This window comes from Acipenser ruthenus, chromosome 13 (genome assembly GCF_902713425.1).
Source record: "Acipenser ruthenus chromosome 13, fAciRut3.2 maternal haplotype, whole genome shotgun sequence".
Taxonomy (NCBI): Eukaryota; Metazoa; Chordata; class Actinopteri; order Acipenseriformes; family Acipenseridae; genus Acipenser; species Acipenser ruthenus.
The window spans coordinates 20,431-36,988 of record NC_081201.1 but is presented as its reverse complement, the minus strand read 5'-3'; the positions used below and the strand labels follow the sequence as shown (position 1 = coordinate 36,988).

Genomic DNA, 16,558 nt, shown 5'->3' with positions numbered 1-16,558 from the left:
GCTTGAAATGATGGGGGTGTGCTTAGCCTAGCCCCAGTGAACTTTAATCCACAGACCATGCTATGCAGTGCCTGAGAGCGCCTCCAGGCTGAACTTGAGGGGTGTACAGGTCAGCACTGAGGGAGCTCTTATGATGGTCCAGCAGTGTGGAGTAGTGGATAGGGCTCTGGACTCTTGACCGGCAGGTCTTGGGTTCAATCCCAGGTGGGAACACTGCTGCTACCCTTGAGCAAGGTACTTTACCTAGATTGCTTCAGTAAAAACCCAACTGCATAAATGGGTAATTGTATGTAAAAAATAATGTGATATCTTGTAACAATTGTAAGTCGCCCTGGATAGGGGCGTCTGCTAAGAAATATATAATAATAATAATGGTCCAGTCACCTTGCTGAAATGGGAGGGGTGTATAGCACTGAGGGAGCTCTTATGTTGCTTGTATATTGTTGCAACTGCCTCAGTGTTACGTGTAGTGTGACAAGGGGTGATCGTAGGTGCACATTTCTGAAATGATATCAGTCATCCACAGAAAGGTTCTCCCTAGTCTACAATAGTGCTGTAAACATTTGCACAGTATTATTTCATGCATATTATCGCTGTGTAGCCCCTGCGGTAAACCGAAGCCTGTTGTTGTGCAGGTGCTAGACTGGCGCAGGCGCAGCAGGCACTCGCCACACAGTACATATAAATAATAAGCGAAGTGTGGTTGTACTGGGACCTCTATTTCAGCAGCACAACGCGGAAGTAGTTTTTGTCGCGTCCTTCAAAAGGGAGGAGGGGGAGGAGTAATAATTCGAGATCAACAAACAAGGATTTTTGTGCGCGGGCATTGCTGCAAGACTTGCTGCCGTCTGTTCGCATTGATTGAATCACATTGCTGTAGAGAGAGAGAGTTTATTTACAGGTCAGGATGGCAGCGGCTAGCCAAGCGGAGAGATCCGTACTGGTAAGAGGAAAAACAAAATTAACAAATGCATGACATTGCACATGTGCAGAATGTTTAATTAAAACGAAATGTAATGGTAATGCCATAAGGTATGTGTCGAGTAGTATTTATTTTAATTAAACGCAATTTAATTGTGACATGTTAGAGAAATCGCGTTTGAAGTCTTTATAACATGTAAATGTTAACATGATCGTATATTAATCTCGCTAACGTAATTCCAAGAAAACACGTTAATAATTAAAGAGACGCATCCATCGTGCCGTAATGGCAAACATGCGCATTCACGTTATTACAGGATACACGCACACATTAACGCGAATCCAAATACTAATGTTAATAAGAAAGAAAGTTTTGTTAATAAGAAAAAAATATTGACACTTTATTTGTGGGGCGCAATCATTGTCGACGTGTTAATGTGTGTTTTTAGCGAAATAAATTTTAAAAAGCACCGGTTTAATGTAGATGCATTGCATTTACAAATATAATTCATGAAAAAAAAGGATCTCGCCGCATTGCGATCCTTCCATACATTCACTTTGCACGCTGGCGTCTGATTGCAAGAACAATGAAAAGCAATGATTGTAGTGATGAGAAAAATTCTTCCTGTGGCCTTTCCCCTTGGTGTTTAACACATTTAAGATCTATACAAAAAATGTCAGTTAAGCAAATAAATTGACAATATTGTCTCGCGCGATTTGCCATATATTGAGTAACTAATTCAATAACAAAACACTTTTAAATGTCGGTCCAGTGACAGTTATAGCCGTTAAGCTGTTTAGTTCAATTGAAAACGGTGTTGGTGTTTGTAAACTGCACTGTATGTCCAGGACACCAAGGGCAACATCTAGAAGTCATGCGGATTTTTGACATGGTGGTGTTTGGTTTCTAGTTGTAGCCTATGAGTTTGACACTTGCACTGCCTGTTCTTCTAAGACCAGCCCAGCCTTGAATGATTACTGTGCCTTGTGACCTCGAGGAGCTTGCAAGGCAAACAAACGGCACGCTGGAAACGGCACGCTGGAAACTGCACACTGGAAACGGCACGCTGCACACAAGAAGCAGCTCATGACTGTCCTTAACAAGCAGTCTGTTTCTGTAATCACATTCAGAGTAGGTTTCACAGGCCCCAGTTAGCAGCAGTCTTGGCTACTCTATTAGTGCTACCCAGGGTCTGTGAAACCAACCCCTAGTGTCCTGGTATGTTGTTCAGTTAAAGTAGTTTTAATTTGAAAGCGATTAATTTAGTCCAGTATGAATGGTTATCCGGTGCACAGTAATACATGTCATAGTGAGCTGGAATGTGTTGATGCTGTTGAGTGTTTTAGTAGACAGGGGGCATGAGAAATCAGTAGCTGCCTTTCCAAAGTGGGTTCCCATTCTATTCCAGGAGGAAGAGTTTCAATGGCTTCTGCGAGAAGAGGTTCACGCTGTCCTCAAGCAGCTGCAGGATATTCTGAAGGTAACGCTGTGTGAACTGGAGCAGTATGACAGAGCGATACTTTGGCACATCCCATGCTTGCTCCACACTGGAGCTGTTGTTTATATCTAATTCAATTTAAACTTTAACTAAAAAAAGTCACTAATTAATCTTTCAAAGGTTTTTTTTCTCCTCTGTTAGATCTGCTGCTATGTACTTTTATATCCTCAGCAAACTGCCTAAAACCCGAATAAGCATGTACAGATTGGAGCTGGGTGGGGTGCTCACCACTACAGCCTGAGCCAGGAGAGTGGTGTTAAACTTTTCAACATAGGATTTCAAAAATCATAATAACAGTGTCATTGCGGTTTACTAAGTGAATGCACTTCCCCTCTTCTGCATCAGTCCAGCTTATTGCTGTGTGAACTTGCATAAGGAACCAAGGTTGTGGGAAGACCAGCTAAATCTTCACTAAAAAAGATTCATGTTGAAGTTCAGTGTGAGCCCATAAGCAGACTTTGAAAAACATGTGACTGTGTTGGTTGGGTTTGGCTAGGCTGTGTGGGTTTGGCTTGGCTTGGCAGTGTTGGTTTGGCTTGGCTTGGCAGTGTTGGTTGGGCTTGGCTTGGCTTGGCTGTGTTGGTTTGGCTTGGCTGTGTTGGTTGGGTTTGGCTTGGCTGTGTTGGCTTGGCTGTGTTGGTTGGGTTTGGCTTGGCTTGGCAGTGTTGGTTTGGCTTGGCTTGGCTGTGTTGGCATGGCTTGGCTTGGCTGTGTTGGTTGGGTTTGGGTTTGGCTTGGCTGTGTTGGCTTGGCTTGGCTGTGTTGGCTTGGCTTGGCTGTGTTGGCTTGGCTGTGTTGGCTTGGCTTGGCTGTGTTGGCTTGGCTGTGTTGGCTTGGCTTGGCTGTGTTGGCTTGGCTGTGTTGGTTTGGCTTGGCTGTGTTGGCTTGGCTGTGGGTTTGGCTTGGTTGGCTTGGCTTGGCTGTGTTGGCTTGGCTTGGCTTGGCTGTGTTGGTTTGGCTTGGCGTTTGTAAACTTGGTGTAACAGTGCTGTAGTTGGAGAATGTACTCTAACCACACCATCATTGCGAGTCCAGCTGTGTATTGACTGCATCTCCTCTCACAGGAGGCCTCACGTCGCTTTGCTGTGCCTGCAGGGGGTCTCGAGAGCCATCTTAAACAGGAGAATTTCATACTCGGCAGCTCAACGTAAGCTGGGAATTGCTTTATTATTATTATTATTTTATTATTATTATTATTTATTTCTTGGCAGACACCCTTATCCAGGGCGACTTACAATTGTTACAAGATATCACATTATTTTTACATACAGTTACCCATTTATACAGTTGGGTTTTTACTGGAGCAATCTAGGTAAAGTACCTTGCTCAAGGGTACAGCAGCAGTGCCCCCCACCTGGGATTGAACCCACGACCCACCGGTCAAGAGTCCAGGAGGGTCACAACCTGCTAATGCAACAATGCAACAAAAGGGTTTGTGTTTTGTGTTGGTTAATATCACTTTTCAGATGGAGGACCCTTTTGTTATTTTTTTATTTTTTTATTTTTTTTCAGAACAGTACTATCAATTTGCCAATAGTTGTGAGATTTATTTGTATGTGGAACTCTCACGTTGTGCAGTTTGGAACAGAGCTACAATGTACATTTGTTATATGTATCCAGGCAACCATGTTATGTGATTTGCATTTTGCAGATAACTGTTCAGAATCAAATGCAAGCTGTTCTATACAGATGTTTAGCTGCAGGTATAGAAAGTGTGGGGGTGGCTGCATTGGGTTAGCTGCAGGTATAGAAAGTGTGGGGGTGGCTGCATTGGCTTAGCTGCATTGTCAGGGTTCTAATGTGTGTCTTGTTTCAGGATGGACCAGGTGAAGGGGGTCCTGACGCTGCAGGGGGAGGCTCTCACACAGGCAGTGAGTAGAACCATGAGGGTCCTGCCCAAGCCTTCCACTTTGTGCTGCACTTATACTGCTCATCTTCTGTAACTTACACTGGAATACATTAGTCAGCAATCGCATGTTCCTGGCTTCAAGGGAAAGCAAAGGTTTCTTGTGATAATATTGATCTTGTTGCTATAATGAAGATGGTTACATGTGTTCCAGTCTGGTAGTGAAGTTGAAAACGTTTCCTTCGAGGACGCAGCGTTACAGTAAGATACAACGCCTGCTAATTGGGTCTTTTTTTTCTTCTTTTTTTTATAAAGGACATTAACATTAAAATGGCCAAAAGTAACCAGGTTTTCCACTTCACATTCCGAGAGGACAAACAGTGGAAAATGCAGCAGGTAATGATTTTGAACATGCTTGATTCATTAGGTAATTTTGAACATGCTTGATTCATGAGGTAGTGATTGTGAACATGCTTGATTCATGAGGTAATGATTTTGAACATGCTTGATTCATGAGGTAATGATTGTGAACATGCTTGTTTGATTCATTAGGTAATGATTTTGAACATGCTTGATTCATGATCCTTTCTGGTTTTGAGGGTTTGATTAAGCGAGAGCTGGAGGTCCCATAAGAGGAATAGTCCTGGAATAAAAACTAAAGTCAAGAAGTGCTCTTTTTTTTATTTGTGCTTCAGTGGTATCCTCTTGTATTTGAATACGTTTTTCCTAATGCAGTTAAATAACGGAATGTCAATCTGACAAGTTTTGAAAGATATTTCAATATACACCTGCATACCATTTCCACAGTCTGGCCTATTCTGATCATTATTTCCAGTGAGTCGGGCAGTATTTTGTGTCCCTGATTGGAATGGCACGTTCTTTCAACGTTCTGTTCTTTTGAAGTGATGCGTTTGTCTTGACAGATTCAGGATGCTCGAAACCATGTGAACCAGGCTCTTCAGCTGTTAAGCAGTCGAGATGAGAGCTACCGTTTCAAAACAGGAGCTGAGGTCGATAAGGTCAGTACCATGTTATTGCTGCCACACGTGCCTGGAGTCAGTAAGAACCTGGAGGGGGCTGCGTCGTCCAGACTGCAGCATGACAAGGCATTGCTAGAAGATACCTGCTTTAAAACAGCCCTGAAGGTTAAACTGTCCACTCAGTCTGCAGTAGATCTACAAACACTTCATTGAAAATGACAGTGCTGTGCCGTGTGTAGAGAAGCATTTCATAATACTACACAGTGTTTGTTTATCCTGAACTAAATCAGAACATTGCTGCTTCTTCCCAATGCAACCGTGTGTCTCGGTCATATGATGCTGCTTGTGCAAGCTAGTTTAATTGGCTTTTCTATAATTGTGTTACATGTGTTTCCATTTCAGTTCTGCCATATCCTGTGTACCTGGCACACTGCTGGGTTATTACACAGGCTTGTGCGGGATGATTAGAAAGGGGAGGATAGTCCCAGTGATTGGTCTTGGAGCACATGATGGAGATCATCATTATTATTTATTTATTTATTAGCAGACGCCCTTATCTAGGGCGACTTACAGTTGTTACAAGATTGTTACAAGACACATTGTTTTTACATACAATTACATTATTTTTTTACACACACAGTGTCCCCAACCAGGGATTGATCCCACGACCCTACGGTCAAGAGTCCAGAGCCCTAACCACTACTCCACACTGCTCTAGGTTCCAGTAGGGGGCCCTTTAAAGCCATGCATACGCCAGTACCACCTGGCTGCATTTAATAGAAGCATCAACTGGAAAATGATTTACTTTGTATGTTTTACTGAAGCGTAAAGTAAAAAGATTGCTGTATGTAATAACTCTGTTAAGCCACGTTGCTCTTAGCTGAAGTCGCACAAGAAGTGCCCCCATAGATAATATATATATATATATATATATATATATATATATATATATATATATATATATATATATATATATATATTACACAGTGTGTGTGTGTTTAAAACAGAATACAAGTGAATAATATCTTTTTTTTTTCTCCACAACATGATCAGTGCTTATTTTGAACAGTTTCTACAAATGAGTGACACTGCTAACCTCTGCTCTCTGTGAATTGTAGCTGATGAACGAGTGACACTGCTAACCTCTGCTCTCTGTGAATTGTAGCTGATGAACGAGTGACACTGCTAACCTCTGCTCTCCTCTGTGAATTGTAGCTGATGAACGAGTGGCACTGCTAACCTCTGCTCTCTGTGAATTGTAGCTGATGAACGAGTGACACTGCTAACCTCTGCTCTCTGTGAATTGTAGCTGATGAACGAGTGGCACTGCTAACCTCTGTTCTCTGTGAATTGTAGCTGATGAACGAGTGGCACTTCTAACCTCTGCTCTCTGTGAATTGTAGCTGATGAACGAGTGGCACTGCTAACCTCTGCTCTCTGTGAATTGTAGCTGATGAACGAGTGACACTGCTAACCTCTGCTCTCTGTGAATTGTAGCTGATGAACGAGTGGCACTGCTAACCTCTGTCCTCTGTGAATTGTAGCTGATGAACGAGTGGCACTGCTAACCTCTGCTCTCTGTGAATTGTAGCTGATGAACGAGTGACACTGCTAACCTCTGCTCTCTGTGAATTGTAGCTGATGAACGAGTGACACTGCTAACCTCTGCTCTCTGTGAATTGTAGCTGATGAACGAGTGACACTGCTAACCTCTGCTCTCTGTGAATTGTAGCTGATGAACGAGTGGCACTGCTAACCTCTGCTCTCTGTGAATTGTAGCTGATGAACGAGTGACACTGCTAACCTCTGCTCTCCTCTGTGAATTGTAGCTGATGAACGAGTGGCACTGCTAACCTCTGTTCTCTGTGAATTGTAGCTGATGAACGAGTGACACTGCTAACCTCTGCTCTCTGTGAATTGTAGCTGATGAACGAGTGGCACTGCTAACCTCTGCTCTCTGTGAATTGTAGCTGATGAACGAGTGACACTGCTAACCTCTGCTCTGAATTGTAGCTGATGAACGAGTGACACTGCTAACCTCTGCTCTCTGAATTGTAGCTGATGAACGAGTGACACTGCTAACCTCTGTTCTCTGTGAATTGTAGCTGATGAACGAGTGGCACTTCTAACCTCTGCTCTCTGTGAATTGTAGCTGATGAACGAGTGGCACTGCTAACCTCTGCTCTCTGTGAATTGTAGCTGATGAACGAGTGACACTGCTAACCTCTGCTCTCTGTGAATTGTAGCTGATGAACGAGTGACACTGCTAACCTCTGCTCTCTGTGAATTGTAGCTGATGAACGAGTGGCACTGCTAACCTCTGTCCTCTGTGAATTGTAGCTGATGAACGAGTGGCACTGCTAACCTCTGCTCTCTGTGAATTGTAGCTGATGAACGAGTGACACTGCTAACCTCTGCTCTCTGTGAATTGTAGCTGATGAACGAGTGGCACTGCTAACCTCTGCTCTCTGTGAATTGTAGCTGATGAACGAGTGACACTGCTAACCTCTGCTCTCCTCTGTGAATTGTAGCTGATGAACGAGTGACACTGCTAACCTCTGCTCTCTGTGAATTGTAGCTGATGAACGAGTGACACTGCTAACCTCTGCTCTCTGTGAATTGTAGCTGATGAACGAGTGACACTGCTAACCTCTGCTCTCTGTGAATTGTAGCTGATGAACGAGTGACACTGCTAACCTCTGCTCTCCTCTGTGAATTGTAGCTGATGAACGAGTGACACTGCTAACCTCTGCTCTCTGTGAATTGTAGCTGATGAACGAGTGACACTGCTAACCTCTGCTCTCTGTGAATTGTAGCTGATGAACGAGTGACACTGCTAACCTCTGCTCTCTGTGAATTGTAGCTGATGAACGAGTGACACTGCTAACCTCTGCTCTCTGTGAATTGTAGCTGATGAACGAGTGACACTGCTAACCTCTGCTCTCTGTGAATTGTAGCTGATGAACGAGTGACACTGCTAACCTCTGCTCTCTGTGAATTGTAGCTGATGAACGAGTGACACTGCTAACCTCTGCTCTCTGTGAATTGTAGCTGATGAACGAGTGACACTGCTAACCTCTGCTCTCCTCTGTGAATTGTAGCTGATGAACGAGTGACACTGCTAACCTCTGCTCTCTGTGAATTGTAGCTGATGAACGAGTGGCACTGCTAACCTCTGCTCTCTGTGAATTGTAGCTGATGAACGAGTGGCACTGCTAACCTCTGCTCTCTGTGAATTGTAGCTGATGAACGAGTGACACTGCTAACCTCTGCTCTCTGTGAATTGTAGCTGATGAACGAGTGGCACTGCTAACCTCTGCTCTCTGTGAATTGTAGCTGATGAACGAGTGGCACTGCTAACCTCTGCTCTCTGTGAATTGTAGCTGATGAACGAGTGACACTGCTAACCTCTGCTCTCTGTGAATTGTAGCTGATGAACGAGTGACACTGCTAACCTCTGCTCTCTGTGAATTGTAGCTGATGAACGAGTGACACTGCTAACCTCTGCTCTCTGTGAATTGTAGCTGATGAACGAGTGGCACTTCTAACCTCTGCTCTCTGAATTGTAGCTGATGAACGAGTGGCACTGCTAACCTCTGCTCTCTGTGAATTGTAGCTGATGAACGAGTGACACTGCTAACCTCTGCTCTCTGAATTGTAGCTGATGAACGAGTGACACTGCTAACCTCTGTTCTCTGTGAATTGTAGCTGATGAACGAGTGACACTGCTAACCTCTGCTCTCTGTGAATTGTAGCTGATGAACGAGTGACACTGCTAACCTCTGCTCTCTGAATTGTAGCTGATGAACGAGTGACACTGCTAACCTCTGCTCTCTGTGAATTGTAGCTGATGAACGAGTGGCACTGCTAACCTCTGCTCTCTGTGAATTGTAGCTGATGAACGAGTGGCACTGCTAACCTCTGCTCTCTGTGAATTGTAGCTGATGAACGAGTGACACTGCTAACCTCTGCTCTCTGTGAATTGTAGCTGATGAACGAGTGACACTGCTAACCTCTGCTCTCCTCTGTGAATTGTAGCTGATGAACGAGTGGCACTGCTAACCTCTGCTCTCCTCTGTGAATTGTAGCTGATGAACGAGTGACACTGCTAACCTCTGCTCTCTGTGAATTGTAGCTGATGAACGAGTGACACTGCTAACCTCTGCTCTCTGAATTGTAGCTGATGAACAAGTGGCACTGCTAACCTCTGCTCTCTGTGAATTGTAGCTGATGAACGAGTGACACTGCTAACCTCTGCTCTCTGAATTGTAGCTGATGAACGAGTGGCACTGCTAACCTCTGCTCTCTGTGAATTGTAGCTGATGAACGAGTGACACTGCTAACCTCTGCTCTCTGAATTGTAGCTGATGAACGAGTGACACTGCTAACCTCTGCTCTCCTCTCTGAATTGTAGCTGATGAACGAGTGGCACTGCTAACCTCTGCTCTCCTCTGTGAATTGTAGCTGATGAACGAGTGACACTGCTAACCTCTGCTCTCTGTGAATTGTAGCTGATGAACGAGTGGCACTGCTAACCTCTGCTCTCTGTGAATTGTAGCTGATGAACGAGTGACACTGCTAACCTCTGCTCTCTGAATTGTAGCTGATGAACGAGTGACACTGCTAACCTCTGCTCTCTGAATTGTAGCTGATGAACGAGTGACACTGCTAACCTCTGCTCTCCTCTCTGAATTGTAGCTGATGAACGAGTGGCACTGCTAACCTCTGCTCTCCTCTGTGAATTGTAGCTGATGAACGAGTGACACTGCTAACCTCTGCTCTCTGTGAATTGTAGCTGATGAACGAGTGACACTGCTAACCTCTGCTCTCCTCTCTGAATTGTAGCTGATGAACGAGTGGCACTGCTAACCTCTGCTCTCTGAATTGTAGCTGATGAACGAGTGGCACTGCTAACCTCTGCTCTCTGTGAATTGTAGCTGATGAACGAGTGACACTGCTAACCTCTGCTCTCTGTGAATTGTAGCTGATGAACGAGTGGCACTGCTAACCTCTGCTCTCTGTGAATTGTAGCTGATGAACGAGTGACACTGCTAACCTCTGCTCTCTGTGAATTGTAGCTGATGAACGAGTGACACTGCTAACCTCTGCTCTCTGTGAATTGTAGCTGATGAACGAGTGGCACTGCTAACCTCTGCTCTCTGTGAATTGTAGCTGATGAACGAGTGACACTGCTAACCTCTGCTCTCCTCTGTGAATTGTAGCTGATGAACGAGTGACACTGCTAACCTCTGCTCTCTGTGAATTGTAGCTGATGAACGAGTGGCACTGCTAACCTCTGCTCTCTGTGAATTGTAGCTGATGAACGAGTGACACTGCTAACCTCTGCTCTCCTCTGTGAATTGTAGCTGATGAACGAGTGGCACTGCTAACCTCTGCTCTCTGTGAATTGTAGCTGATGAACGAGTGGCACTGCTAACCTCTGCTCTCCTCTGTGAATTGTAGCTGATGAACGAGTGGCACTGCTAACCTCTGCTCTCTGTGAATTGTAGCTGATGAACGAGTGACACTGCTAACCTCTGCTCTCCTCTCTGAATTGTAGCTGATGAACGAGTGACACTGCTAACCTCTGCTCTCTGTGAATTGTAGCTGATGAACGAGTGACACTGCTAACCTCTGCTCTCCTCTCTGAATTGTAGCTGATGAACGAGTGACACTGCTAACCTCTGCTCTCTGTGAATTGTAGCTGATGAACGAGTGACACTGCTAACCTCTGCTCTCCTCTCTGAATTGTAGCTGATGAACGAGTGGCACTGCTAACCTCTGCTCTCCTCTGTGAATTGTAGCTGATGAACGAGTGGCACTGCTAACCTCTGCTCTCTGTGAATTGTAGCTGATGAATGAGTGACACTGCTAACCTCTGCTCTCCTCTGTGAATTGTAGCTGATGAACGAGTGACACTGCTAACCTCTGCTCTCTGTGAATTGTAGCTGATGAATGAGTGACACTGCTAACCTCTGCTCTCTGTGAATTGTAGCTGATGAACGAGTGGCACTGCTAACCTCTGCTCTCCTCTGTGAATTGTAGCTGATGAACGAGTGGCACTGCTAACCTCTGCTCTCTGTGAATTGTAGCTGATGAACGAGTGACACTGCTAACCTCTGCTCTCTGAATTGTAGCTGATGAACGAGTGACACTGCTAACCTCTGCTCTCTGTGAATTGTAGCTGATGAACGAGTGACACTGCTAACCTCTGCTCTCTGTGAATTGTAGCTGATGAACGAGTGGCACTGCTAACCTCTGTTCTCTGTGAATTGTAGCTGATGAACGAGTGACACTGCTAACCTCTGCTCTCTGTGAATTGTAGCTGATGAACGAGTGACACTGCTAACCTCTGCTCTCTGTGAATTGTAGCTGATGAACGAGTGACACTGCTAACCTCTGCTCTCTGTGAATTGTAGCTGATGAACGAGTGACACTGCTAACCTCTGCTCTCTGTGAATTGTAGCTGATGAACGAGTGACACTGCTAACCTCTGCTCTCTGTGAATTGTAGCTGATGAACGAGTGACACTGCTAACCTCTGTTCTCTGTGAATTGTAGCTGATGAACGAGTGGCACTGCTAACCTCTGCTCTCTGTGAATTGTAGCTGATGAACGAGTGGCACTGCTAACCTCTGTTCTCTGTGAATTGTAGCTGATGAACGAGTGGCACTGCTAACCTCTGTTCTCTGTGAATTGTAGCTGATGAACGAGTGGCACTGCTAACCTCTGCTCTCTGTGAATTGTAGCTGATGAACGAGTGACACTGCTAACCTCTGCTCTCTGTGAATTGTAGCTGATGAACGAGTGGCACTGCTAACCTCTGCTCTCTGTGAATTGTAGCTGATGAACGAGTGGCACTGCTAACCTCTGTTCTCTGTGAATTGTAGCTGATGAACGAGTGACACTGCTAACCTCTGTTCTCTGTGAATTGTAGCTGATGAACGAGTGACACTGCTAACCTCTGCTCTCTGTGAATTGTAGCTGATGAACGAGTGGCACTGCTAACCTCTGTTCTCTGTGAATTGTAGCTGATGAACGAGTGACACTGCTAACCTCTGTTCTCTGTGAATTGTAGCTGATGAACGAGTGACACTGCTAACCTCTGCTCTCCTCTGTGAATTGTAGCTGATGAACGAGTGACACTGCTAACCTCTGCTCTCCTCTGTGAATTGTAGCTGATGAACGAGTGACACTGCTAACCTCTGCTCTCCTCTGTGAATTGTAGCTGATGAACGAGTGACACTGCTAACCTCTGCTCTCCTCTGTGAATTGTAGCTGATGAACGAGTGGCACTGCTAACCTCTGCTCTCTGTGAATTGTAGCTGATGAACGAGTGGCACTGCTAACCTCTGCTCTCTGTGAATTGTAGCTGATGAACGAGTGGCACTGCTAACCTCTGCTCTCCTCTGTGAATTGTAGCTGATGAACGAGTGACACTGCTAACCTCTGCTCTCTGTGAATTGTAGCTGATGAACGAGTGACACTGCTAACCTCTGCTCTCTGTGAATTGTAGCTGATGAACGAGTGACACTGCTAACCTCTGCTCTCCTCTCTGAATTGTAGCTGATGAACGAGTGGCACTGCTAACCTCTGCTCTCCTCTCTGAATTGTAGCTGATGAACGAGTGACACTGCTAACCTCTGCTCTCTGTGAATTGTAGCTGATGAACGAGTGGCACTTCTAACCTCTGCTCTCTGTGAATTGTAGCTGATGAACGAGTGACACTGCTAACCTCTGCTCTCTGTGAATTGTAGCTGATGAACGAGTGGCACTTCTAACCTCTGCTCTCTGTGAATTGTAGCTGATGAACGAGTGACACTGCTAACCTCTGCTCTCTGTGAATTGTAGCTGATGAACGAGTGACACTGCTAACCTCTGCTCTCCTCTGTGAATTGTAGCTGATGAACGAGTGGCACTGCTAACCTCTGCTCTCTGTGAATTGTAGCTGATGAACGAGTGACACTGCTAACCTCTGCTCTCCTCTGTGAATTGTAGCTGATGAACGAGTGACACTGCTAACCTCTGCTCTCCTCTGTGAATTGTAGCTGATGAACGAGTGACACTGCTAACCTCTGCTCTCCTCTGTGAATTGTAGCTGATGAACGAGTGACACTGCTAACCTCTGCTCTCTGTGAATTGTAGCTGATGAACGAGTGACACTGCTAACCTCTGCTCTCTGTGAATTGTAGCTGATGAACGAGTGACACTGCTAACCTCTGCTCTCCTCTGTGAATTGTAGCTGATGAACGAGTGACACTGCTAACCTCTGCTCTCTGTGAATTGTAGCTGATGAACGAGTGGCACTGCTAACCTCTGCTCTCTGTGAATTGTAGCTGATGAACGAGTGACACTGCTAACCTCTGCTCTCTGTGAATTGTAGCTGATGAACGAGTGACACTGCTAACCTCTGCTCTCTGTGAATTGTAGCTGATGAACGAGTGGCACTGCTAACCTCTGCTCTCCTCTGTGAATTGTAGCTGATGGACGCAGTAATGCTTCAGCTATCGAGGGCTCGCAATCGCCTCACTACTCCAGCCTCCATGACCCTGCCAGAAGTGGCCTCCAGCAGCCTAATGGTAACTCCATCACAAGAAGGGGCATTAACAGCACAGTTAGTCAGATGTACCGGCCGCATTTCACACTTGGATTTATTTTGTTCCCTAGAAAATGTTCTCCCCGCCACTGCCTGGAGACGTGCTGGTAAATTTCTACATTAACCTCAGTAAGCTTTGCCTGACAGTCTATCAGCTTCACCTCCTGCAGCCCAATTCAAACAAGGTACATGGCTAATGAGCTTCTAGGAAAGCATTAGGAACTCTCACAGTGAACTGATTAACTGTGACCGCTTTATGTTAATGCATGAACTGGATTAACTGAACTGTAAAGTAAAGGCAGCTTTTCTATGACCAGTTCTCTTGGGGAAGCTTTATTTTTCTCCCTGATAATAAATTAAATTAATTATATATATATATATATATATATATATAAGCGCTTTTAGAAATTTCTAAATGTTACTGTTTGCTTTTATCAGGTTTTAATACAGGCGTTTGTATTCAATTTTATTTCTTACAGAATTTTAAACCCGCTGGTAGTTCAGTGTTACATAATCCTGGTGCAATGTTGTAAGTATGTACTGTATATATGAAATGTAAAAAGCAAAATAATTTCCTACATATGGCCACTGCAGCTTACAGAATATGCTGTTACCTTATTGTGCTGTTTCCCATATTCTTTGAAATAGGGCTTTGAAAAGTACAGCTGCAGTGTTGCTCGTTCTTATATCAGACCCTGCACAGTAAGTGTCTGTGTTTGTGTGTACAGTGAGGTGAACGCCCTGAAGTTTGAAGTGAGCCACGTCCATAAAGTGGAGTGCGTGGTCCCCTGGCTGAACGACTCCCTGGTTTTCTTCACCATTTCTCTGCAGCTGTGTCAGCAGCTCAAAGATAAGGTGGGTGTGGTTTGTAGCACTGGATGAGGCCACAAACAAAGCCACTTGTTCTTTTCTTTTTTTCTTTTTTTCTTTTTTCCTCTCCACACGTGATTATTGAAACATTGTAATTAGTGAAATCCTAATTAACACCTTTTTTCAGATTTCTGTGTTCTCCAGTTACTGGAACTACAGACCTTTCTAATAATCCAGTCTGCACACTTCCAGTACTGCCTGAGCTGTGGCACCGTGCTGCTCCTGTTACACTAATGATGCTCGTACCTGTACTACTCGGATACACCAGAGGTTCAATGCACACTGATTACTTACAAACCCTTTTTCAAAATGCATTGAGAGACCAAAAAGTCTGTTGATGATTTACTCCTAAATGGACCATGCGCTCCTCAGCTGTCTTGTATGTGTGTGATGGACCATGCGCTCCTTGGCTGGTGTGTTTGTGTGTGTGTGTGTGTGTGTGTTTGTGTGTGTGTGTGATGAACCATGCGCTCCTTGGCTGTGTGTGTGATGGACCATGCGCTCCTTGGCTGTGTGTGTGTGTGTGTGATGGACCATGCGCCCCTTGACTGTGTGTGTGCGTGTGTGATGGATCATGCGCTCCTTGGCTGTGTGTGTGTGTGTGTGTGTGTGTGTGTGTGTGTGATGGACCATGCGCTCCTTGGCCGCGTGTGTGTGTGTGTGTGTGTGAGATGGACCATGCTCCCCTTGACTGTGTGTGTGCGTGTGTGCGTGTGTGTGTGTGATGGACCATGCGCTCCTTGACTGTGTGTGTGTGTGTGATGGACCATGCGCTCCTTGGCTGTGTGTGCGTGTGATAGACCATGCGCTCCTTGGCTGTGTGTGTGTGTGTGTGTGTGCGTGTGATAGACCATGCGCTCCTTGGCGTGTGTGTAGGTCCCTGGGAACAGTGGCACCCACAGGCATGAGCTCTATATGTTTCATTGTAACGTGTGCGCTACACTACTTTACTGGACTTTACTGGGCTCCTGTTACACAGTAGGTCTGGAATTGAACAAGTTCCCTTTTAGTTTTTATATTTAAATGTAAAATGAATGTAAAGTCCAGTAAAGTAGTGTAGCGCACACGTTACAATGAAACATATAGAGCTCATGCCTGTGGGTGCCACTGTTCCCAGGGACCTACACACACGCCAAGGAGCGCATGGTCTATCACACGCACTAAGCTTGGCCTGGTACAGCTCACTGGTTTTACTGGTGTCTTGAATGAAAGCATTTTGAAGATTTTGAGCAAACTCCAGCCCTTTTGAATAGCTATTACAATGAAGGTAGTTTTCACATCAGCACAATCGCTAGAAAACATTCCCCCCTAAAGAGGGACATTGTTTAATTTATTTTACAGAAAATGTATGTTATTAAGGACCGTGATTCCAACCATTCAATTAGCTTTGTTTATTTTATCAATTGTTTGTCAGTGTTTAAGATAATGAACAATCTTCTTCTGTTGAACTGCTTCACTTTCTTGAGTAACACTAATTGTTGTGCTCTTGTCACATGAAAGCACTTTTGGTTGTAATGTTAAAGTATGGATATGCTGTACCTCTAATTCCTCATTTATTAATGTTTAAAAATGTTGTGTTGAAATAAGCTATTGTGAATGTGTTGCACAATGAGTGTGTGAAGCAATGCTCTCCAGTGTGTGTGTGCAATAAAACAAAGTAAGAAATCTGTTTCATTCTTTATTCAAAAAGAATTTTCTTGTGTACATGTTTTCCTCTGTTTTATATTGTGCTATTGTGCATCAGCTTATATATAATATAGCTTTTATTATATACAATAGCTGTGGTGAGGAACAGTGCCAGGAGGCTGACAGGGGGGAGTTAGGGTTAGGGTCGGGTCAGGGTCAGG

The 16,558-nt window shown here is 44.7% G+C and overlaps 1 protein-coding gene across 2 annotated transcripts; it reads left to right on the top strand.

The window, feature by feature from the left end:
• The first annotated feature begins 767 nt into the window (after positions 1-767).
• Positions 768-16,403, top strand: LOC117418041 (protein rogdi homolog). 2 transcript variants are annotated; one of them, XM_034030581.3, is made up of 11 exons: positions 768-943; positions 2,331-2,402; positions 3,485-3,567; positions 4,237-4,291; positions 4,582-4,662; positions 5,190-5,285; positions 13,726-13,824; positions 13,913-14,026; positions 14,321-14,370; positions 14,570-14,696; positions 14,839-16,403. In XM_034030581.3, the coding sequence occupies exons 1-11, from the start codon at positions 908-910 to the stop codon at positions 14,878-14,880; spliced, it is 855 nt and encodes a 284-aa protein (XP_033886472.2). In that variant the 5' UTR covers positions 768-907; the 3' UTR covers positions 14,881-16,403. The 2 variants fall into 2 exon arrangements, with proteins under 2 accessions (XP_033886472.2, XP_034773801.1); XM_034917910.2 differs by lacking the exon at positions 768-943 and adding an exon at positions 2,592-2,859.
• Positions 16,404-16,558: the final 155 nt, after the last annotated feature.